General features: G+C 40.6%; 1 protein-coding gene across 16 annotated transcripts in view; it reads left to right on the top strand.

Moving 5' to 3' along the window:
• LOC122709939 (aminopeptidase O (putative)) overlaps nucleotides 1-23,397 on the top strand; it is a 392,862-nt gene that overhangs the window by 89,882 nt on the left and 279,583 nt on the right. For all 16 annotated transcript variants that reach the window (XM_043927317.1, XM_043927315.1, XM_043927318.1 and 13 more), the window contains exons 4-5: nucleotides 12,538-12,691; nucleotides 19,957-20,202. In XM_043927317.1, coding sequence (XP_043783252.1) covers nucleotides 12,538-12,691; nucleotides 19,957-20,202 — 400 coding nt within the window. The remainder of the gene's footprint in view (nucleotides 1-12,537; nucleotides 12,692-19,956; nucleotides 20,203-23,397) is intronic.

Raw genomic sequence — 23,397 nt, 5'->3', positions numbered from 1 at the left:
ATGATGCACACTGCTTATAAGTGAAATAAGCAGGGTGACAATATACAGCCTTGACCTACTCCTTTTCCTATTTGGAACCAGCCTGTTGTTCCATGTCCAGTTCTAACTGTTGCTTCCTGACCTGCATACAGGTTTCTCAAGAGGCAGGTCAGGTGGTCTGGTATTCCCATCTCTTTCAGAATTTCCCACAGTTTATTGTGATCCACACAGTCAAAGGCTTTGGCATAGTCAATAAAGCAGAAATAGATATTTTTCTGGAACTCTCTTGCTTTTTCGATGATCCAGCGAATGTTAGCAATTTGATCTCTGGTTCTTCCCCCTTTTCTAAAACCAGCTTGAATATCTGGAAGTTCACGGTTCACATATTGCTGAAGCCTGGCTTGGAGAATTTTGAGCATTCCAGGGCCCACAAAGCCTAAAATATTTACTCACTAGCCCTTTACAGAAAAAAGTCTTCTGACTCTCTCAATATCTATTTGAAGGTTATCATGAAAAATTAAAACAAGAATTGACTTTTAACATTTTCATAGAAAATGTTCATACCACCAAGAATATATCTGTGGATTTCTTTCTTTCTTTCTTTCTTTTTTTCAGAATTACTAATCAGGGCATAGTTATAATAAAGTAGATGCTAACTGGGATTTGCTTATATACAACTTACACCTTGTGTGACACCTCAGAGCAGACTGTACTGGTTCAAACTGGGGGAGGACTGAGCCGGACCAGGAGAGAGAGCTTTCCGCGTCACACCGCGCGCCTCCTGCAGCCCGGCAGCTGGGGTTCATCAGAGGACCGCCAGGCAAGTGCGGTCACAACACCCTCTGCCCCAAACGGCTGTTCTGAGGATGGAGTAGTGTCTCCAAATGTGTCTGTACTCCTTGGAGATAAAGGATGTGTGGACACAAGATGCTATTACTTCCTTTCCAAGTCACGTTTTCTAGATTGGTGGATTGGTCTCATAGGGCCTCCACTCTGTAGTGCACAATGCCCTTTCAAACAACGAGCTATCCTTGAAAACATGAGCGGCAAAACCCAACCCGCAAGTCACAGTTCCCATCACAGCAGCACTTCAACCTGATTAGTACATTTGCCAGGCATCAGCTGATTTCCCGAAAGAAGCAAGCACCTGGGAGCAGCATGGTGTAATGAGGCAGATAACAGCGCCTGAAATGATAACAACCCTTGGGCAGGGGACGGAAATCAGATGACGGGCCTCTGAGTTCTTACTACGTGGGGGAAATCGTTCCTCCTGGCTGTTTTAAAGAAGAAGGCTAATGGTTTAGATGGTAGTGTGATGACTGTCATAAGAATTTTAGTAGCTGAGAAGTCACTATCCTTTTTCTCAACAAGGCTAAGTCAAAACCATAGATTTAGTTTGACTCCTTTGGCTCCTTTATTATATAACTTGCTCAGCATAATGTCATTTGGGCAGACAGAAATGTTAGCCTATGTATTATTGTCAGCCTGCATTCCCTGCCAAAATGTAGCTAAAGAACTAAGCTCAGAGACCCAATGCCCAGTACAGTGTTTTGTATATAATAGGTACTCAATACCTATTTGTTGAATAAATGTGTTCTCTGTAATCAGACAGATGTAATAGGTTCATGGAAGAAGCATTCAAAATGATTATTGATAGTAACAAAAATGATTTCAGGGTCATTCCTTTAGTTTTGCTTCTGATTGAAGTTTATACCTTTTCCCCAGGTTCAGTATATTTTAAAAGGAAAAAAAAATGGTGTAGTACATTCTAATTTCCTCCTGCTTGGTAATTTTGTTGTTGTTATTTAATTTTGTTTTATTTTTGCAGGGTCTACTTCCTAGGAAATTAAAAAAGAAAAAAGCACTCCAGTTATATTTTTCATGGGAAGCCACAAGCAAATGAATAAGACTGACTAACTGAAGCTTCCTCCAATTGTAGGAGAAAAAGCATATGAACAACTGAAAGATGTTTAAAAAAAAAAAAACTATATGTGCCCTCGCTTAAGATCTGATTTCATTTTTCTGCACAAAAGTAGGAGACTGTAGACATTACTTCATCCTGGGCAAAATGCTGCTCTCTGGTGTGCCCAATAGACCAGCTCCCTGACATTCTCTCTCTTGATTTTGTGTGGGAAATTCCAGGGAAAAGCCAAGATTTCAGGGTCCGGACCCCCCGTGTGCCATTGAAAACCAACTTTTCTTTCCTTTTGATGGCTCAAAGTGAGCAATACTACTATTTAGACTGCTCCCACTGTATGAGACCAAGAATTACGTATGAGGAAATGGTGAATTAAAAGACATTTAGAAATGGTTATGATTAAGTGTTTTCACAAAGAGAGAATGCAAAGTAGAGAGAGCTCCTTGTTTCTCTAACTGAGGAAACTTTATTCTGGGCTAGTATGCATACGTGTGTTTCAAGGGCTAGGAGTACAGAGTGAACACATCTTTTCTCTTTAGAAAGCTGCTGCTGATTGAGGACTGTGTTCTGCTCCATTCCATCCCCTGTAAGGGCCCACATAACGCCCTGCACTTTCTAAACCTCAGTTCATTCTTTTGTTTGTGACTTGCTTTTTGACTAGTTCTTGCTTGCCCTCCTAGTGTTGCACTTACCATATTTGACACAGAGGGAAGTCATCGTGATTCCTTGTGGATAATCATGATTCCAGCGGGCCTGTGTCTACCAGTTCTTGTTGCTGTGAATTTTTGTCTTAGGCTTGACATTCATGAATTTTCTCACGTGAGTAAAGTACTAAAGCACACTCGGTGACCCTCTGGCACGGAATGACTTGGTGACCAGTTTGCTCCTCCACCTTGTATTTAAGTTTAAGGAGAACTAGGTTATGCACACGGGTCAGAGCGCGGGTGAGACTTGGCTTAACAAGCCAGGTGAACGTGTTCCTTTAGGTATTCCATCAGCCGCGAGGGAAGACCTCAGCACCGGTGGAGGCGCTTTTGTTCTGGGTTCAGCAGGTGGCGCTCTTCTACCTGCCTCACGGGGATCATCTTGAAGGTCATTCTCTCCTGGGTCTCCTGTGCCGTAGGCGGTACCATGATGCCAGGAAAGGAAACCCGAAGCCTTGCCGGGTGGCATCAGTGCCCAAGAAGCGGGTGGCATGATCTGGCGCATGGCCCTGGTCAGGCAGTGCTGGTTGCATACCAGCCCAGGGCGTCTTACTGTCTCCTTTGTTCTGATGCCAGTTCCCGCCCTTGAGCAACAGCGGAAAAGAACTAACGAAAGACAGTCACGCCATGGGTATTCAGAACGGTGGCACTGGCTCATAAAACCAGAACGTGTGGACTCAGCATCTCAGGAGTAGTGAAAGGAAAAAAAGCTGGGGTTTGCCAAAAGCCTCCAGAGAAAGAAGCCGCAAGAAACTGGGAGCTTTACCTACTTTGTTATGTATCTTTTATATTTATTATAGTAAATATATAAAAATATGTAGTAGAAACTTTAAATATAGTGTATCTATGTGTACTTATAAGTTCATACTCGTATATTATGTGTTCCTATTCATACCATCAGGCATTTTAAATTTGTAATACAAAGATGTGACACATGGACTAGTTCCGGCAGGAAGTTCTGAAATTAAGAATGGTGGGCAGAGAAAGAAACAAGCTTGAGGTAGGAAAGAAGCAGGCGCCACAGAAGAACTGAGTAAAGAAATATGATACGTAAATAAAAGCATGTATCAGTTTGATGTTTCCAAATGCTTCATGCTGTTTGTCTAACTTAAAGTGGAAAAGTTTAAAAGATAAAGGAAAAGCTTTTAATAGGGAGAATTTAAGTGCCTGTTTTAATTTTCAGTGAAACAATAGCTCTTTAAGAACAAGTAATTTGGTGAATGCATAACTCCGCAAACATAAATCATCAGCTTTTGCCTCTGTGCAAGCAGAGTGTTTGTGTGTGGTGTGGCTGTGGCTTTGGTGTGTGTTGAGTGAGTATATCCAGGACTCCTAAGAATAGTACACTGATGTTCCATAGATTTTGTATTTAATTTATTATTAGTAGGCATGATTGATGTGTAGAAATAACTACAGTATCTTGATTTTTTTTCCTGAATCTTTTTTCTTTTTGTAAGGACAATTTCTTCAAATAATTAGCAAAGTATTTCACAGGTTTAACGTAAAAAAGTTCTCTCTCCTCCTGTGAACGAAATACTCCATCATGTTCTTCCTTTTTTCCTCCCCACTTTTCTTACCCTAAAAGAATCTTCAAAACCATTCATAGGACAGTTTTTTAGAATAGTATATGAAGGAAATAACTGAGGTAATTTTTTTTGACACTCTCTAGTTATCATTTTCAAAGCTTACAACTTGAAAAATTACCCATCTCAAATTCTTATCATAGGAAAGTCATCTTTAAGGAAAATTTCAGTCCTGAATTGAAGATGAAAGTGTTTGCTTGTATCTTGTAGCTGCTGTTAGCACGATTCTAAGAACAGTATCTGATATATCTGGCATACTAGTGAGACAATTAAAGTATAAGGATTTTAGATGGCATAGCAGCTCGCAGGAACTTTTCAGGGAGGCCCAGGAAGGAGGTGAGCTGGGTGACTGCTCAAGCCTGCACAGTTAGGGTGCCCCACTTCCTCTGGGCTCCTTCCTATGGGCCCCCTCCCTGGGCGTCTCACTAATGAATCCCGTCCTGGCCGTGAAATCATCCAGTGGTGTGATGGGCTTCTGGCCTCTGCAGAGGAAAAACTCTGGGTGAATTCAAGTACAGCATGTTCTCTTTGTTTTGCAGCTGGTGTAGTGAGGGAGTCTAGGGCAAGTGGATTGAATCAAAAAGGAAAATGAAGGCATTCACTGTCTATTTCATCGAGGATGGCTCATTTCAAGTAAACACCATTTAAATAGTCTCCAAATGGCCCGTTCTATATGAAGTCATACAGGATGCCCCCTTTGGGCTGTCATTCTCCTTTAAATGGATCGCTTTGTGTGCGCAGTGTTTTAATGCCATTCAACCTTAAACCCCATCTGTGGGCCTCATCAGGCCACAGGCTTCAGTGCACATGTGGCAGCCATACCTTCGACATTCTTAGTCTCTGCCGCCAGAAAGTCAGCCCAAGCAACAGGGGGAGGCAGCTGTAAAGACGACAGCAGTTAACATTTCTTCAGCACTTACTATGCGCAAGTTACTATGCCTAGAGATTTCTGTATGTGTTACCTACGTTAATCCTTACGTAATGCTGTGAGGTACAGACTATGATTATTCCTTTGTTACGGATGAGGAAACTGATGCATGCAGAGATTAAGTAATGTGCCCAAACTGGTAAGTGTGGATCAGAGAATTGAACCTTTGCAATCAGATTCCAGAGCTAGAACTCAGTCTTTGGACATATTTAAGAGAAATAAACTCTTGTCAATTCTCTTTCCAAGGTAGGCTTATCCCAAACAATAGATAATCCAGAAATTATTTCTCTTTGTCTTTGGAATGCATGCTCTGCTTTCTGGGGCAGTATTCCCCTTGTTATTTGCTTTTTTTTTTCTTTGCAATATGGTTTGAAAGTGAGGTCAGGTATTTCCCGAGCAGCTACCTCCCCGTGGCAGTGGGTGGTCTTCATGCAAGACTGGGCCCAGTGGAATAATCCATGAGCAGACAACCCAGAAGAGAGTTTTCTACCAAATGAGGTTACTAGACCTGCCCTCATAGTAATAAACTAGTGAGAGCCTCCCTGTGAACCCTACTGAGGCATTCTGTTGTCGTAGCACCAGCTCCAGATTTACTCAGGGTTGTGCAAGAAGCCCATGACTGGACCTTTGGGAAGCTTCTGAGAAGAGTCCAACGAGGGTCTTTTTGAGAAGTTGGTTCGTGGCCAGTTCTTACGTGGCTCAGACTAGTTATCTGCCCCTGTTCGATGGTTGCTTGGTAGCCTAGAAAACGCTTTTGCTTTAAAAGCCTGAAATGTAAAACAGTTTCTTCCACATGAGCTCCACTAAGTAGAGGAATCTAAATAATAATAATAATAATAATAGCAAGTTTTGAGGTCTGATTAGGAGACAGTCATCTTGAACATTTAAAATATGGGTTTGGGGGTTGTTTCCAACACATTTCCCCCTCGAGTCCTTTTCTTTCTGTTATTTAACTTCACAGAAGACTGTTAGATCGAAAACACTTTCACTGGACCTGACTCAGGTTCTGTTATCACTTTCGCTACCTCACTCCCAAACTCTAGGTCAGCTTAAGGTTTCTGACTCTTTAAAACTGCTAATCTCATTCCAGCCCTCTGCCACACCCCTCTGTGGCTTCCCATGCCCTCCCAACATCACCCTGAAGGTACAGACATCCTCATGAAGATGCTGGGACGTGATGAGATTGGTGGATTCTCCATGACCCTCTGTAGGCATCTGACAGATACGCTTACTCCATTAGCAGTGTTCTCTCTGCAAGCAGTTTCAGTTTCTGCTATTTCCATGTCTCATCTTGTCCATGTACTAAATGAATGGTACAGGAACCAGAAGGACAACAAAAAACTAGTTGAAAAGTTCCATGCAGAACCTAGGGAGAAAGCCTATTGTGTATAATATTTCATTCTTTCACCTCCAGGCTTCATTGAGATATGATTGACATGTAACATTATGTAAGTTTAAGGCGGTCAATGTGATGGTTTGATATATGTATATATTGTGAAATGATGATTAAATAAGGTCATATGGTTATATAGTTTTATATATAGAACACTATATAACCATATGTGTGGTGAGGACTTTTAAGATCTACTCTCTTAATCAATTTTCAGATGTACAATATTGTTAACTATAGTCACCATGCTGTACCTTACATCCTCAGAACTTATGTATAACTAGAGGCTTGCACCCTTTGAGCACCTTCACCCATTCTTCCTCCCAACTGTCCTCTACCCACCACCATTAGCAGCCACCAATCCACTTTCTACTTCTATTAATTTTTTTTTCTGTTAGATTCCACATGTAAGTGAGATCATACAGTATTTGTCTTTTCCTGTCTGACTTATTTCACTTAGCATAATGCCATCAAGGTATATCCATGTTGTTGCAAATGGCAGGTTTTTTTCTTATGGATAAATAATATTCTCTGTGTGTGTGTGTGTCTGTGTGTGTGTGTGTATGTGTGTATCACATTTTCTCTATCCGTGTATCTACCATTTGGGGCTTAGGTTGCTTCCCTACGTTGGCTATTGGCTATTCTGAATAATTCTGTAATGAACATGGGGTGCAGATATCTTTGAGAGAGTGATTTCATCCTTTAGGTATATACCCAGAGGTAACATTGCTGGATCATGAGGAACTCTATTTTTAAAAAAAATTTTTGGGAACCTCCATAATGTTTTCCATAGTGGCCACACCAGTTTATATTCCCATCAACATGCACAAGTATTCCTTTTTCTCCACATCTTTGGCAGCACTTATCTCTTGGCTTTTTGGAAACAGTTATTCTAATAGGTGAGGTGATACCTCACTGTGGTTTTGATTTGCATTTACCTGATGATTGGTGATGTTGAACACCTTTTTGTCTACTTCTTGGCCATTTGAGTTACTTCTTTGAAAAAATGTCTATTTAGGTCTTTTACCCATTTTAAAAGTAGGGTTAGATGTCTTCTTGCTATTGTGTTGCATGAGTTCCTTGCATATTTTAGATACTAACTTCTTATCAGATGTGTGGTTTGCAAATACTTTCATTCAGTAGATTTCTCTTTCATTCCACTGATGATTTCTTTTGCTATGTAGAACATTTTTAGCTTGATGTAATTCCTCCTGTTTCTTTTTCCTTTTGGTCTTCTATCAAAATATCATTACTAATATTTTATCCTTAAAGGATTTCTTAGTAGAATAGTGCCTACTCCTTATTGCTAAACTGCCTCTTCTGAGTTATATTTTATCATTTTAATAGTATCTCAGAAACAAAAATGTTGTTCTTTTTCTGATAAGATTCTCTTTTAATTGACCGATTATGTTATTTTAAATTTAAAAAAAAAAAACACATATTTAAAGAATCAAGTAGTTCAATCGTGCTTATTATACTCCCTTCCCAAAATAGCAGTCCTCAGTTCTTCCAGCATATTTTTCTTACTTCAGAAGTTATCTTCTTTTTTATTTATTTGATACTTATGTTCATAATGTTCAATAAGATGCTTGATTGTTCAGCATTGGTTTTCACACTATGGCAGATAAGGATTTGGCAATCTTCCCCTCCCTCTATCCGCTCCATCACACACATGCTCCCTTCCCAAAACTTTATCTTCACAATGTAATTAATATCATAACTCTGATTAGGTCAATATTCATCACATATTATTATACCTATGTTTGTTAGTGCAACTTCGATTATATTATTATTTCTATATTACTTGCTAGTTTTTCATGGAATTAATAATAGCCTTATTGTCTGTTCTCTTTTGCTTGGTTTTCTACGTATTTGCCAACCCCAAGGTTCTTTGAAAGTTGTTTAAATCTTTACAGATGCTCAGACACATCAGATTTTCTTTCAGTTTCATCTTCCTGCAGCAGCCTTTCCTGGGGCCATACACTCTGACCTGCAGAGCACGTTACACTGTCTACTGGGTGCACAGCTGGTTCCTGGGCATGCCTGTCTCCATCATTCTACAGGTTCCCTTTGTGTCTCCTATGTTCGATCACCTATGTTCCTCTTACTGGTTTACTCCCTCCTTCTGAAGCATAATTTACATACTCTAGTAGCTTCCAGAAAACAGCATGTGTGGGAGGCAATTTTTAAAAAAACTTTACATGCCTGAAAATGTCCTTATTGTAAGTGACTTTTGTTTTTTCTCTCTTTTGGGAAGCTTGTAAGATCTTGCCTTTATCCTCAGGGTTCTAAATTTCATAATGATGTATCATAATGTAGATGGACTTGTACCTGGTGTTCTGGCTATTGTGTGCACTTTCAGTCTGAAAACTCATGGTCCCTTAAATTTGGGGAAATTTTCTCAAATTTTTTAACCAGCGGTTTTCTTCCTTCTATTTTCTCTGATATCTTTTCCTGGAGCTTCTGTTACTTGGATATTAAGTTGTCTTCTTTTATTTCTGGGGAGATTTCAGCTTTATATTCCATCTCACTCCTATTATTGGGTTTTTCTTTCCTTCTCATGTTTTTTTAATTCTCTACTGTCCTCTTTTTTTCATGTTGTACTATTCTTGTTTCAGCACTGCAATAAATTCTCTGAACTTTCAGTATATATCTGTTTGGTGTTTTTTGAAGTTTTCTTCTCCTAGCATGGTCACTGTCCTCCAAGTTGCTTGCTTCTTTTTGGTTTTGTCTCTCTGTTTTGCATTAGGGGCTTTCTAAAGATGCTTGAAGTTCCTTGATTTGTCTGTAGGCCTTTGGGGGTGGGGGACTAAAATGTAATTGGAGCACTGAGTGAATGCATAGGCCTTGTCCTCTGTAAGTTTCATCATCGACAAATCATAGGAAACCTCCAATTTCAGTATCCTTGGTTGTCTCTCTTGGGCTTGTCAGGTTTTTTCATTTTCTGCCTGGAGGTAAAAACTTGGTTCTCAAATAAGGGGAAATGACTGGTGGTAGTGGTAAAGAATCTGCTTGCCAAAGCAGGAGATGCAAGAGACACGGGTTCGATCCCTGAGTCAGGAAGATCCCCTGGAGTAGGAGATTGCAACGCACTCCAGTATTCTTGCCTGGAAACTTCCATGGACAGAGGAGCCTGGTGGGCTACAGTCCGTGGGGCTGTAGAGAGTCAGACGCGACTGAGCCTCTGAGCACTGCACACACCTGAGGCTGGTTGTCTCAGCATCTGATGTGTGTTCGTTCACTTAATCCCATTCATTTGCCTTCAGCTGTACTAGTCTACCCTTAGAGACCCTCTCTTTTACTTTCTGGAAGATAAACCTCCAGCTGTTTGCTAGTATGTGTAGGGGGGTGGACAGGTAGCCCAGGTGTGAGGAGCAGGGGTGGCCACCCAGGGATCTGAGCCCCTCTGAGTCACCCGGCCCACCCTGCTTAGTTTAGCCTCTACTCACAGCCGTTTGGGAGGATCTGGGGGATAAAATGCAGTGAATCTTGTCTTTCTCCCAGCTGACTTAGGATTCAGGGCTGCCATGTCATTTTCCACTTTTCCTGCCTGTGTTCTGGCTTCCAGTACTTTGTGGGTAATTGTCTCCTGTTTTATTCTGCTTGTTCTTTTTGGTTTATGCCTTAAAAAAAAATCCTTTTACTGTCCTTTAATTGGGTTTTAAGAGGAAGCAACCTAGTTCCACTACCCAGTTTTTAAATAAGGATTGTATGTTTTTTTGCTATTGAGTTGTGTGAGTTCCTTATATATTTTGGATATTAACTCTTTATCAGATATGTATTCAATCTTCCATTTTTACCTGCAAGCTTCACTGTTGCTATTTATTTACTGAACCTCTCCCCCTACCACCAAGGAGCTGAAGTTTTTGAATGAAAGGTTCAACAGCCCATGTTCAACAACACCCCAAAATAGGTTTCAGAGATAGAATGACCAGACCACAGCCCTGTGATCCAGAGAGTCTTGTTCTTTGAAATTTCTCTCTTAAACCTAGGATATTCAAAATCTAGGATATTTTACTCTTTCCCCATTCCTTCTTTCCTCTTCTCATATCTCCTCCTCCCCACCCCCCAACTTATGCCAACTCTCATTGTGTTGTCCAGTCCAAATTGAAGTTCTTCATTGGGGCAAACTGTAGGGGAGGCATGAGGTTGCAGAGAATGAGGCAGTCATGGGAAAGTAGAAAAATTAGGGAGGTAGACTCAGTACAGCATGTCATGTCGGATCCATGTCAGGCTTTTGTCAAGACTGCTGGGATTGTCTCTACCTTCTTACTGGCCTGGTATCACAGCAGCCATTTTTTTTTTAAAGTTGTGGTTTTTCTTCAAGCCCAGGAGAAGCTATGCATATCATCAAATTGTCTCCAGCATCACTGGATTTGGTTCTCTTTAAAGAGGAGCCTGCCTTCAGCTTCTTAGTCAGCTGAGGAGAAAGTGATCTCAAGAGTGGCCACTCTTTTTGCAGAACCAGTATCAAACTTACAAGCAAGTTTGAGAGAATGGCTGTCTCTGTAAAGGGTTTCCAGCAGCATGCCCTTCTGTATTCCTTCTTCAGGTATCTCTTCTATTGACTTCCAAACTTGATAGCATATTCTATTTACTCAAACTTGAGATATGTTCATTTTGTCCTAAGTTTAAGTTTTTGTTTCCTATTTAAAATTTTGACTTTTATCAGAGAACTTCTGTAATGTATTTCTATCTAAATTGTTAGTTTCAGAGGGTAATAAATAACGACCCCTCCAATCTTCCAAAATTCAGATTAGTTGAGACTAAAAAAATCCAAGTATTTGGAGAGCAAAATCCAACCTATTACTGATTTTTACTGGTAAGGCATTTTGGAAAAAATGTCATTAAAAGTCTTCTGGTCAATGTAGGCCTGTTAATATCTCGACTCTGAATTTGACTTTATCCACTCATTGACCAAATTGGACAACAACAGGCCATTCTATGAGTATTTAACTCTCAGCAACTTAAAATAAGAAAGAGAAGACTGGCTCCTCGAAAGGAGTTAGTAAAGGGCCGAAAGAGAGGCTGGGAGTGTTACTCTAGAAGTAGCTCCCGCTATGGGAACATGTAGAGTGACGCACATTATGTGTTCCATAATGTGAGGTGATACTAGATTCCCTAAAGAAAACACCACTAATTTATAACACATGCTCAGAAAAAAATATTACGTTAAGTCAGGTTGACTAATACATTGAGATTTCAGTAACATTAAAAGCATTTCCTCATCTTACAAGAGAAGAAGCATAATTTTATGTTATCAATCTTTGCTCCTTTGGTAAGAACCTTCTCTATGGTTTGGGCTAAGTGGAGGGGGTACACACGTGGCCGTGGTAGGGAGCTCCGGCTGCAAATTCCAGCCCCATCACAAACTAACTGGGAGTCCTTGGCTCCCCTGAACCTCTCAAGCTCTGGTTTTCATCTGCTTGATGAGGAAAGGGGACTACCCCAATATATTAACAGATAAAAAGGATGAGCGATAAGACCTGAACTTCCATAAATAAGTAGTTTCAGGGTTGGTGCTAAAATCCATATACTTTCCTTCCTAGTCTCATTTTCTTTCTTTCTTTTCTTTTTTTTTTTTTTGCTATATCCATTTTAGAGTGACCTGAATTGAATTTAGATAAAGTAGTTAGGCAGCACAGAAATGGTCATTTATTCATTCATTCAACATAGCATCTTCTTTTTTATGCCAAGTACTGTGCTGGCAATATGGATAAGATATGTTCTTGACTCCACAGTAGCATACAACCTCTGTCCTTATGTGTTCGTAGCTATTAGTGACTGCCTCAACCCTTTGTTTATAGCCTCACTTGAAGGGCTTCAAACTGATCCCTGGAAGAGATCCAGATCTTCTTGGCTATCCTGAATCCATCATCTCTCTTTTGCTGAGACCTAGAATAATGCTCCACCTCCAAGAATTAGCTCATCTCAACTTAGCACACAAGCTCTTCAAGTGTCTAAAGAGAAAAAATGCAGAGTAAAGTCCAGGACCATGCATTGGCCGCATTATGTTTTTCTCTTTCTGTTTGTAGGCTACTCAAGTTGGTATTACTACGTCACCATGCCAATGCCAGCCTCCACCTTCACAATTGCAGTGGGATCCTGGACAGAAGTGAAGCCGGAGATCTGCTCACCAAATGATCTGGCAATAGAGAGATCCTCCTCACCTTCTGAAGCTGACTTCAGGTTTGTACTTGGGAACTTGCTGAAAAACAAACACTTGAGGGAGCAGTATGATGCATTTATTCCAAGCACTGGGAATGTGAGTCATTCCTGCTGAGAAACTAAACCAAAATATGATTAATCAAAGCAGGAAAAACCCTACTTGGAGTGAAAGAGAGTTGAGAGGCAGAAATGTGGGCATATTGTTTATGCAGAAAGAAAAAGAAATATATATGAGATCCTCTGTGTAGTCAGGTGAAATATTTTCATGTGTTTCATTAAGTCAACAGAATCGTCAGAGTCAATACTTTATCTCCTTCTACACCTTTTAACTTTGGTTTTCTGTACTTATTTTTTCAAAAGCACAACTGAATGGAAAGAAGGTGCTTGTCTGATGGATTACTTTGTGGGCCACTTTGCTGTTTTGATTCCTTGCCTGTTATCAGCCGTGTGCTTGTGGGGGCTGCCCTCCTCAGTGGGGAGAGTCAGCCTCCTTTGAGCTCAGGACACGAGAAAGCTGTCAGAAAGGCCATTAGATTATGAGAATCTGGCTGGGTCAGGGCTCTGTTAACTTCAGTAGCAATTTCTTCTTTTTCAGGATGGATCAGAGAAATTCAAAGCTTTTAAAAATTAGTGTGGGCCTTTGGATATTCACTTATAGCCTCCTCCCTGGGCATTCAGCTATATCTAGTTTTCAGAGCCAAAAGGAAGGAGAATGCATGTAAGAGGCACAGAAGTGTGCTTGCTCCTTGTACATTGTTGCATCATGCTTTGTTCCAGGGTGACCTTGACACCCACCTCAGTTTAATCTTTTTCTCCTGTTGACACAAAGTAGTACCTTTCAGTGAAAAGCAATGATACAGATGCTCATTTCATCCTTGAAAACCAACTAAGATATGCTCTTAGTGAAATTCCTCTTGTTTTGGTTTTATTTTGCTATGTTGCTTTCATTCTTACCACAGTGTCAGTAAGAGTCGGTACCCTTAGGAGATAAAGCCACTGAGGTCTCTATTAACATAGGCATGTCTTATTGCCCGCGCTTGCTTTTTGGAGGAAGGGAAGAAATTTCTACTTCCTGCTCAATAACTTGTCTGTCAGGACTGTGTGTCCTGAGCTCTGTAGAGGATCCTAGATTGTTTATTGGGTTTTATTTATGTACTCTTGAGGGAAGAACACTGTGGATGGAAATGACATATCTTACTTTCACATGGGAACATTTAATTGCCTGTGCTACCCTCTGATCCTCTCTTCCTCTGTTACTGAGATCATGGAGTAGGCCTCACTCTGCAGTTTCATGAAGCCCAGATTTCTGAGCGAGGAGGACAGGTGCCCCGGAGAGTTACTTGGATTTACAGCACACTTGGTATGACTGACAAATAACTTTTTTTCCCATTAAGCACTGAAACACCAGGGTTATTTGTTACTGCAGCATATCTCAGCCTATCCTGAGCTGATAGAGAAGCCACTGGGTGGGTGTTGCAATCAGAGCGGGTCTTAATCTAAATGTCATCTCAGTTAGTCATGATGATAAGCCTATTAGGTTGATAGGCTTTATTATCTCCTTTTTTCACAGAAAGATACAGAAGCTTCAGACAGCAACTTGTTCATGTCCATATCCCTATTGAGTTACATACAACACATGGATTCACATCTTAGCTTGACCCCCTAGAGAGGTGATTCAGAACCTTGCCTGAGGACTTTTAAAGGCTACATGTAACATCCACACCTCACCTGGAGTCTGATCTACCTTCCCACTGTTGTTGATTGGAATCTGTCGTGTTAGAACAGAAAACAGAAGTTGAAAGCATTGCCTTTAAGGCTGAAAGAGCCATTTCTATTGATTATGTCTCTTTGGGCAGGCCATACTTCCCTTCTCTGTAGAAGGTCTTTGTTCAGGGTTCTCAGATTCTTTGTGGTGAAGAAGCACTGTGCTCTTCATCTACACCCACAGGGCTCATTGACTCTTAGGGGAGGTGTACATTGGGAAATGTGTGCCTTAGGAAACGAGGAGAAAGCAAAGGTAGAACTTTGTTATTTCGTCCTTCTAACCATATTCCCAGAGACACACAGGAGGAGAGTGGGCAGCGGTCATTGCTCTCTGCTGCCCAGAAGTAACTGCAATGGCTTTTCACTCTTCTTGCATCTATAGTTGTGATGGAAGCAGGATATGGACAGATCAAGTGGAGATTCTGGAAAGAGATTATATCTGAAATTCCTCTTGGGGTTTAGGGGAAAGGGTAATTTTGATTCCTCTTTTGTCCTCCTGCATTTAGAACCAATTGAGAAACAGACAGAAGAAAAGCAAAATACAGCTTTTATTGTTGACCGAAGCTGGACTGAGGGAGTGCTCAGGTGCATACTCTTAGTGGACATTCTAATACTTCATTTCCAAATTAGACAAACTTACTCACCCACCCAGTTACCCACCCAGGTGGACCTCTGCCAGTCTCCACAACACAGATGCACACAGATTGCCTAACAGCCCAAAAGTAACCCCTCTGTGGGCAAGCAGATTGAAAAAGAGAAAGCCCAAAGTGGCAAGCCAACCCCATCAGCTGTGGAGAGAGGTCAGGGCTGCCACTCTGGGGAAGCATGTCCTCTTATGGAGACACAGGCCTGTGGAATGGAGTCCCTCCCACGCCCTCTGTGTCCGACATGCTATGACTAAGTTTTCCTCTCATTTATCACCATGCTTGTCCATCAGAAATGTACTGCTGATAAAATAATAGCTTACATTTGCTTAATCCTTCCCTGGCTGCGTGCTCCATGTGTGCTGTCTTTAGTCATCAAAGGGTGGCTTTGTGTTTTTATCCATTCAATCTTTGGCTCCATGCTAAGTTTGCCAGCAAAGGTGCTCTCAAGTGCCAACTGCGGTGGTGTTTTTGGTTATATTCACATCTGGTCCCCTTGCCTCCCTCAGCATCTCCACCCCCCACCCTACCCTTTCTATTTCAAACCTTCCCAAGACCACCAGTTCAACTCATGTAAATGTAACTTTTACAGGGGCTTTATACACCACAGGCTTGCATTTGCCTGCAAGTTTCATCTGTGTCTCAGAGACTTAGCCAAAGTTTTGGTCACTGAACTTTTGATCACTGTTCATGTGGCCTAAATTATGTGAGGAATGTTCCCTCTTCCAGCTCCAGCTCCACGCATGCTCTAGCCCATTCTAGGTGAGCAAATACATTAGTTAAAAAGCACTTAGGTAAACTTCTGAAAGTTTATCAATTTTATTTGGCTGCAGTATAACCTTCTTGAGCCACAGGGGAATTTTTGTGTTATGTTTAACCTCTCAAGGCCTTTGTTAGAATATTGTCTTCACTTGGGGGCCATTCAGTTTAAGCACAACATGGAAACTTGGATAAAGTCCAGGGGACTCAACAAAAATGATTAAACGCAAGGAAGCCAGGCAACATGAAGAAGAAAAGGCATTGAAGTTGTTCATCCGAGAGAAGGGACGACTTGGTGCAGGAAGAGGTCTTCTTAGAGCTGCAGAGGTGATGAAAATTCCCTTGTGGACCTTGGAGGATAAACCCTGTTTATCTCTCGGAGAGTCTGGAAAAGAGGGAATTACATATATATATATAGGGTCTCCCTAGTAGCTCAGACTGTAAAGAATCTGCCTGCAATGCAGGAGATCTGGGTTTGATCCCTGGGTCAGGAAGATCCCCTGGAGAAGGAAATGGCAACCCCTCCAGGATCCTTGCCTGAAAAATTCAATGGACAGAGGAGCCTGGTGGGCTACAGTCCAAGGGGTCGCAAAAGAGTCGGACATGACTAAGCAGCTCACACACACACACATACACACATATATTATAATATATTGATAATATGTACCTTATAAACAAGTATAAATCATAGGAAAAATGCCAATTTCTATTACATCCTTCACTATGAGCAAAACTTTTCATATCTTCCTGGCTTGGTTTGATTTCTCCAGCCCTTGCTCTCTTAAGACAGCTTTCTGTCTCTTACTGTATACATCTCAGTTCTCTCTGCAGTGCACTAAATGCCCTGAGAAAATGCATCCAGCTTCTAGACACTCGCACATTGCAGTTTATATTAACATCATTGTCGACAATTCACTGGGGGCTGGTGGTGGCATTTTGAACACTTGTGATTTTTATGGTAAGCAAGCATCTAAGCTGCTTGCTAAAATATGTTAACAAATTGTGTAACCTATGTCACTGTACCTTTCAGAATTAAAAAAAAATTTTTATCCCAAGAAAACTGTAAGCTCCTCAAAGATAGGGTTGAAAATTTATTCATACATGTGTACATGGCAGCGTCCTTTGAGGTGCCTTGAATAGAGCAAAGATGCTGGAAATATTTACTAAGTTGTCAGGTTGAACTGAGGAAGGGGTTTGTGAGTAGTAAAGGATGTGCTCTCCAAGGGAGAATTTTCTAGCAATTCGTTTGAACCTGTGGTAGGAAAACATTTGTGTCAAGTGGTTCTAGTACAGCATCTTCTTGAAACAAGAGATTGGGCTGAAGAAGAGCTTCTTGACAGTTTTCACCCTTGTGATTATGAGTAAAACATGGTCATTCTTACTCTCTGAAAAGACCTCTTATAAAATAATTTTAGCCTAGCAATTGTGTGAGAGGGAACCAGTGATGAGCTTCCCATCATTTACCAGTCTAACATATATTTCACCAGTTCTTCCCACTCCTGGCAACATTAATGGGCACTAATACTATCAATACAAGGAGGAGCAGGAAGCCAGAGAACCACAGACCAACTGGGCTCAGCTTTGAGAAAAATCCAGGATCCTAATTTACTCGAGAAGAATCATGAAGTATGTGGAGCAGGAGGGTCAGCAGAGAGGAGCTTATGATGACTCAGTGTGATGAAAAGAATAGTTCTTACCTTCAGGATGTTGTGTGCATTAGTTGGGATAATGCATATAAAGTGTTCAGAACAGTGCTAGGCACCTAGTGAATGTTTAATAGCAGTTGCGGTAGGACTTATTATTGCTTATTATTTTTACTTAGTATTACAGATTATTTATTAACTATCAGGCATTATTAATAATATGTACTGTTAAAATATTTACTCTGATACAAGTCTGGACACAAGAAACTGGCATTTACAAATGCTTGAATTGTTGATGATATTGAGAATGTATTGGAGCAGGCACATACACAGAAATTAATAACTGAAGGTTTGTGTGAAAGGAAGATATGGCATCTTTGGGTTAATATTGCTTTTGTGGGAGACTATTCATGACTTTATAAAAGTACAGTGTTACCTCACCACTTCAGGAACATGGCTGTTGCGTGAAAGGGGCTCCTGTGGTGGGTTGTCATGGAATTGCAGTGCTAGAAGAAATCTTAGAAACTATTTTAGATTCTCTGTTTGTTTTTAATTAAAGCATAATTAATGTACAACAAAGTGTACGGATTCTAAGTGTTTGGCCTGATGAGCTTTTGATGATTGTATGTGCCCTAAACCAGACAGAGAACTTCTGTCAACCCCCTGAGTTCCTCACCTCCCCTTCCAATCAACTCCTCCCCTCCCCCAGCAGCCACTTGGGTGAGAGAATGTTAGAGATTATGATGAAGAGGCCCCAGATACTGAGTTGCCTGACTCAGGTCAGTTAGCCAGCCTGAGACCAGCCTCTGAAGCCTAGGTTTCCTGATGTGCCCCCGCCCCCCAATAGGAACACATGTGTGGCTTCCCTGATGCCGTTTCCATTTTTATTGGGAGTCTTGTCGTCTCACTTAGTTTGATTATAGCTAGATTGTCTTAAAGTCCTGCACATTCTCTCAGGCTTTGATTATGAAAAACAGTGGTAATTCACACAACTGGAATGACCCTCATTACTTTAGCTAGTGTCATTCCTGTCCAGAGAAAATTTAACTCACCCCTTTTTTTTTTTTTTTTAACAAAGTAGCTTTTTGGTGTGTACCTTTGTCTACCCCAAATTATTCTCTAACTTTTGATTGAATTGATGTACGGACACAGTATTTGTTATTAGGTGGACAATTGCAGCCTTTTCAGTTAGATGTTTACCAGGAGGCATTTCTACTCACTCTCTCTGTAAAGCAAGGTTATTAATCCAGAGACTTTGACTAATGTTCAATGACAATAATGATGTTCTCCTTGTCACTTTATCCTGTCAGAAGTTTTTATGGGTCTCCACCCACTTCTCTTACCCTAACCTGTGGTAAAATGTCATTGGTGCAGGAAGCTATGTTCTGTGTCCCAGGCTGGCAGAGGGTGAGGCTTATCTCCATGGCGGTTTGGATCTTCTTGGGCAGGGCTGGCTTGGATGGGTGAATGGCACGTTAAGCACGTGGAAACGAGTTATTGGTGTAGTCTGCCCGTATTGGGATGTGCCAGCATTTTAAAGTGTTTCAGTATTCATTGTGAAGAAGTATGTACAGTTATAATTTGCAGTTTCAAATTAGAGGGACTTCCCTTTCTGTTTGAATAAAGGCTGTGTTAGCAGGTAAAAAAAATAGTTTCCTTTGATGTTGGTTTCTTTGGGTAGATACATTCTCTTGAGGCCTCTGAGTCAGGTTCTAGGAATTCTTTTCCGGCTCCACCTTTGCCAGAATAACTGGCAGCGGTCAGATGGTGTGGGCCGGGCTCTCATCTGTTTCCTTAAAAGGTTGATTCAGTTGAATTTGTATTGAAAGTGGATTGGGGAAAGTGTTGTGTCAAAGTGCTCCTGTAATCCTCAACAGCAAAACTTTTGAGGGCCTTTATAAAGAACAGTTATTGTAGGTTACTTTTCAGTAAAATGGACTATATTCTTTTGAAAAGCTTGAAATGGCATTGTGATCTGTTTCACAGGATACATCACTGAGTCTACATCTTTTATTCTAGGACATCTCAGAGTGGGATCTTTAACTTGGTTGCTCTGTTCCTTCCTTTCTGAGTTGCAAATTATTCTGAACTGGAGAAGATTTTTCCCATAGTGACATTTGAAAAACACCTTTCTAAGGATATGAATTGCTTTTTATTTTACTAGGGGATTGCTTTGTTGTTTTGAATCTTAGAGATTCTCCCTGTTTATTCTAAAACAAGATTTTACTGCTTCCACTTAGCTTCGATTGAAGATAATCAATTCAGCATTTTGATAAGTGTTTTGACCTGTAATATTTTCACCACTCTGTAGAAATAAACAAGACAAGAACTCAAATGAACTATTTTGCTTATCAGTCCATTAGAACCACTGTCTCCTGGAAGTTGTCTATGTCTGTGTCAGTACCTCATCTCCATGGAAAGAGGAATAAACCTAATTTACCATAAAATGCATCTATTTATTTCGTGTTGCTCCCAGGTATGTTGGCTTTTGTGGTCACATGGAATACCCCTGCCGCTTCCAGAATGCTTCTGCCACCACCCAGAAGATCATTCCTCATCGGGTCTTTGCTCCAGTGTGCCTGAAGAGTGCCTGCCAGGAGACCCTTCTGCCGCTCATCCCTCCTTGCCTCTCCGCAGCATACTCTGTCCTGGGAACACACCCATTCTCCAGGCTGGATATACTCATTGTCCCTGCCAACTTTTCAAGTCTGGGGATGGCCAGGTATGTTATTCTGTTTTGGTGCCTGGAGAACGTGCTTTGGAATTTTTTTTTTCTTCTAAATTTTGGCATGTGTGGCATGTAGGATCTTAGTTCTCAGACCAGGGATTGAACCCACACCCCCTGCAGTGGAAGCATAGAGTCTTAACCACTGGACCACTAGGGAGATTCCTGGAAATTCTTTGACTATTTCTTGCTTTCTCTGAACTGTCAGAGCAGTCATTTGATAGATTGGAAGGGCCATCTCATTGCTGCCTTGAGGGACAGTGTGTGCACACTCCACCATGCATGAGCCTTTGCATGTCACGGGCTCAATTCAGTTGCCTTGAAAATAACAACTCACATTGTTGCTGTGATTAAGTACACATTGAGCTCCCAGAGTGGAGTATGCTGGATCGTGGCTAATCAGTGGCTAGTTAGCTTAGGCGGTAAGAGCATGATGCTAATGAGCCCAAGGTCATAGCTCTGGGCAGACTCAACACAACTTAGTTCTAGGGCACAGGCTGCCGCATAATCCTGTCCAGCTGTCTCATCCATTCTCACCACTGGTCACAAGGGCAACGACTTGAGAGCCCCTGTGTCAGAGAGACTGTGGATGGATCAGTGTAAATCTATCACCGCTGCTAGAAAAACAGCTCAGAGCAGATGGCTTACTAGGGGAGGTTCAGGGGGGTCACTTGTTTTGCTACTATTTTTTAATATAATAAATATATTGTATTATTCTTATTGTCATCCCAATTTAGTTCATATGGAAAATCAAGACCTGCAAGTTGAACCTTTCTCTGTGTGTAATTTATGCCTAAAATCCATTCGTTAATGCTGTTGTTCATTCAGTAACAGGGAGCTGTGTTTCACTCAGCATTTTACTTGGTTATGTACTCAGGCTTTTCTTGGTTATATTTCTGTTTGAAAATCTTAATCATTAACAGTGAATACGCTTGACTAAGGATGGGAAAAATAAGCTCATCAAAACATGTGACTTTAAGTTTTTCCCTATTAGTCAAGGAAATTCCTGCTGCCAATTAATTTCCATGCTTTTGAGCAGCTGTCATCTGTGGTGTTTTCCCTGAAAGCTGCACACATTCTTAGTAAAACCCATGAGGAGAAAAGAACTGACCAGAACACTTGCCTTTGATCTGTACCATACACGTATACTTTTTAAAAGCTAACTGGCTAGTCTTAATCCTTGAGGAGGTCTGAGAAGGTCATTTAGACTGATTTTTACCCTATATTCATGAAGATAATGGGAATGTAAAAACTAGGATAATTATATATATTTGGTTATGTGCTTCATGTAATTGTCTCGGCTGTCTATATATAGAATTTGTCTTAACAAGGGGGCTTCCTTGGTCCCTTTGAAGAGTCTGCTGGACTTAATTTGAGTGGAATTATTGGCAAAGGAAGGGTTGTTCATTAAATGTTTCTTATTTGTACACAGTTTTGAGGGACTGCATTTATTTGGAAGTTTTTAGCACTTTATGAGAGTTGCAGTTTTTCAGGGCATGTTTGCCAACAGTTCCAAGTTCTGACCTGAGGGAACCAGAGGCCAAGTAGTTTTCATACAGAGAAACTTATTTTCTACAACTCCTTCCTGACATCAGTCTGCCAAAACCAGAATTTGTTGACCTGTAGGCCAATCTATAAAGCTTTTCTTTTTAAGTTTGCCTGCCCAGGCAGGTAGGCTGTGTGTTTGCTGCTTTTTGCAATATTAAATTGATTTAAACATGCTTAAATCTGTTTCTTTAAAGTAATAAGCCTAAGTATCCTATGGCCAAATGGTACTGGGCACAAATGTCAAAAGCTGTGATGGTGATAATAACTGAGCAGGAACAAGACTGCTTTTATGCTCAAAAACAGGAGAACCGTACATTTAAAAATTTGTGGTTGGTTGTCAAATATCATTTTTTTCCTTCTTTTTAGACTGTGGAAATAGTCTGCCCTGGTCTAGATGTTTTCCTGGGCTTAGTTACCACTCCCTGTATTTGAACAGTGGAGGGGGGATTGTGGTGTCTTGCACTGCCAGTTGGGGGTGGGGAGACACTCTGTTTTTCCTAACTCTGACCTAAATTGATTCCACTTGCTTGGCTTGACTCTCTCGGGATCCCAACACCTTGAGCCACATGCGACTGAGTAGGGTTTATGACTCAGCTGGCTCCTGGGGCCCCGTTGCCTTATTTACGATCAAGGCTTTGCTTGGGGCTGTGTAAAACAAACTGGAACAAAAATGACAGTCTTGCAGGTAAATTCTGTACCCTAAATAGGAGTAGAGAAATCTCAAGTCTAGTAGGAGCCATTCAAAAAGACGTCTCCGCTGAAATTTGCCATTGTTCTATTAGTTGTAATGCACTGGAGATCAAAGGATTTCTTGGTAAATTAAATGGTTCTTCCCTGAGCCCACATTTTATAAACATGTATGCAAGATCATAAATTCCATACCTCTGGACTTCTTTAGTGACTCAGTCTTAATCTTAATGAATAACATTTTATACTAATTTAGTTTTCTTTTTTGCTAGATGACTTTAAACAGTCCCACATGAACTAAAATGAATAAATTATTAATAACCATTTTAAAGAGTGTTTAAAACTTTTGGATGATATCCATAATGATTTCACTGTATTTTATATATTACATATCATAATTTGTATGAATAAAATTTTCCTCTCTAAGTCTGTTTTTGAGCCTGATTTTGATATTTCAGTATGGATTTAAAAAAAACACATTTGTATAATTTAAATGTATGATAATGACAAATCAATTTATATGGAAGTAAATAATACACAACATTTTAGAATTTGGAGTGCTTTTCAAACATAGCAGTAAAACTAGAACATTTATCAGTACTGCACTTCATGATTTTTATTAGTGTTTAATATAATAGGACCTGTAACATATTAACTCCTCCCCCTTTTCTGAATCACTGTTCCAGAGGAGAGATACTTTCATGTTATTCTGGTTTTGAGAACAATGACTAGTATGCCTTTAAGACACTATGACAGTCAGATTCCCATTCTTTTCTCATTTAGAAAGTGTGGGCTTGCAGTTTTCTTTCATTTTACTTTTGCTTTCCTATGAAGGCTGAATCTGCCATGTAAGGAGCCCTGGAGTGTACCTTTCTTGGGTTGAGTAATATGGTGTCTAAATGAAGATAAGAATGCATTTTAAATGAGTCTCTAATGTATAGAACAACTCTCTTCTTG

The sequence above is a fragment of the Cervus elaphus genome, chromosome 16 (genome assembly GCF_910594005.1).
Source record: "Cervus elaphus chromosome 16, mCerEla1.1, whole genome shotgun sequence".
In the NCBI taxonomy this organism is placed as follows: domain Eukaryota; kingdom Metazoa; phylum Chordata; class Mammalia; order Artiodactyla; family Cervidae; genus Cervus; species Cervus elaphus.
Note: the sequence above shows the minus strand (reverse complement) of the source record. Positions and strands in the feature narration are given on the sequence as shown.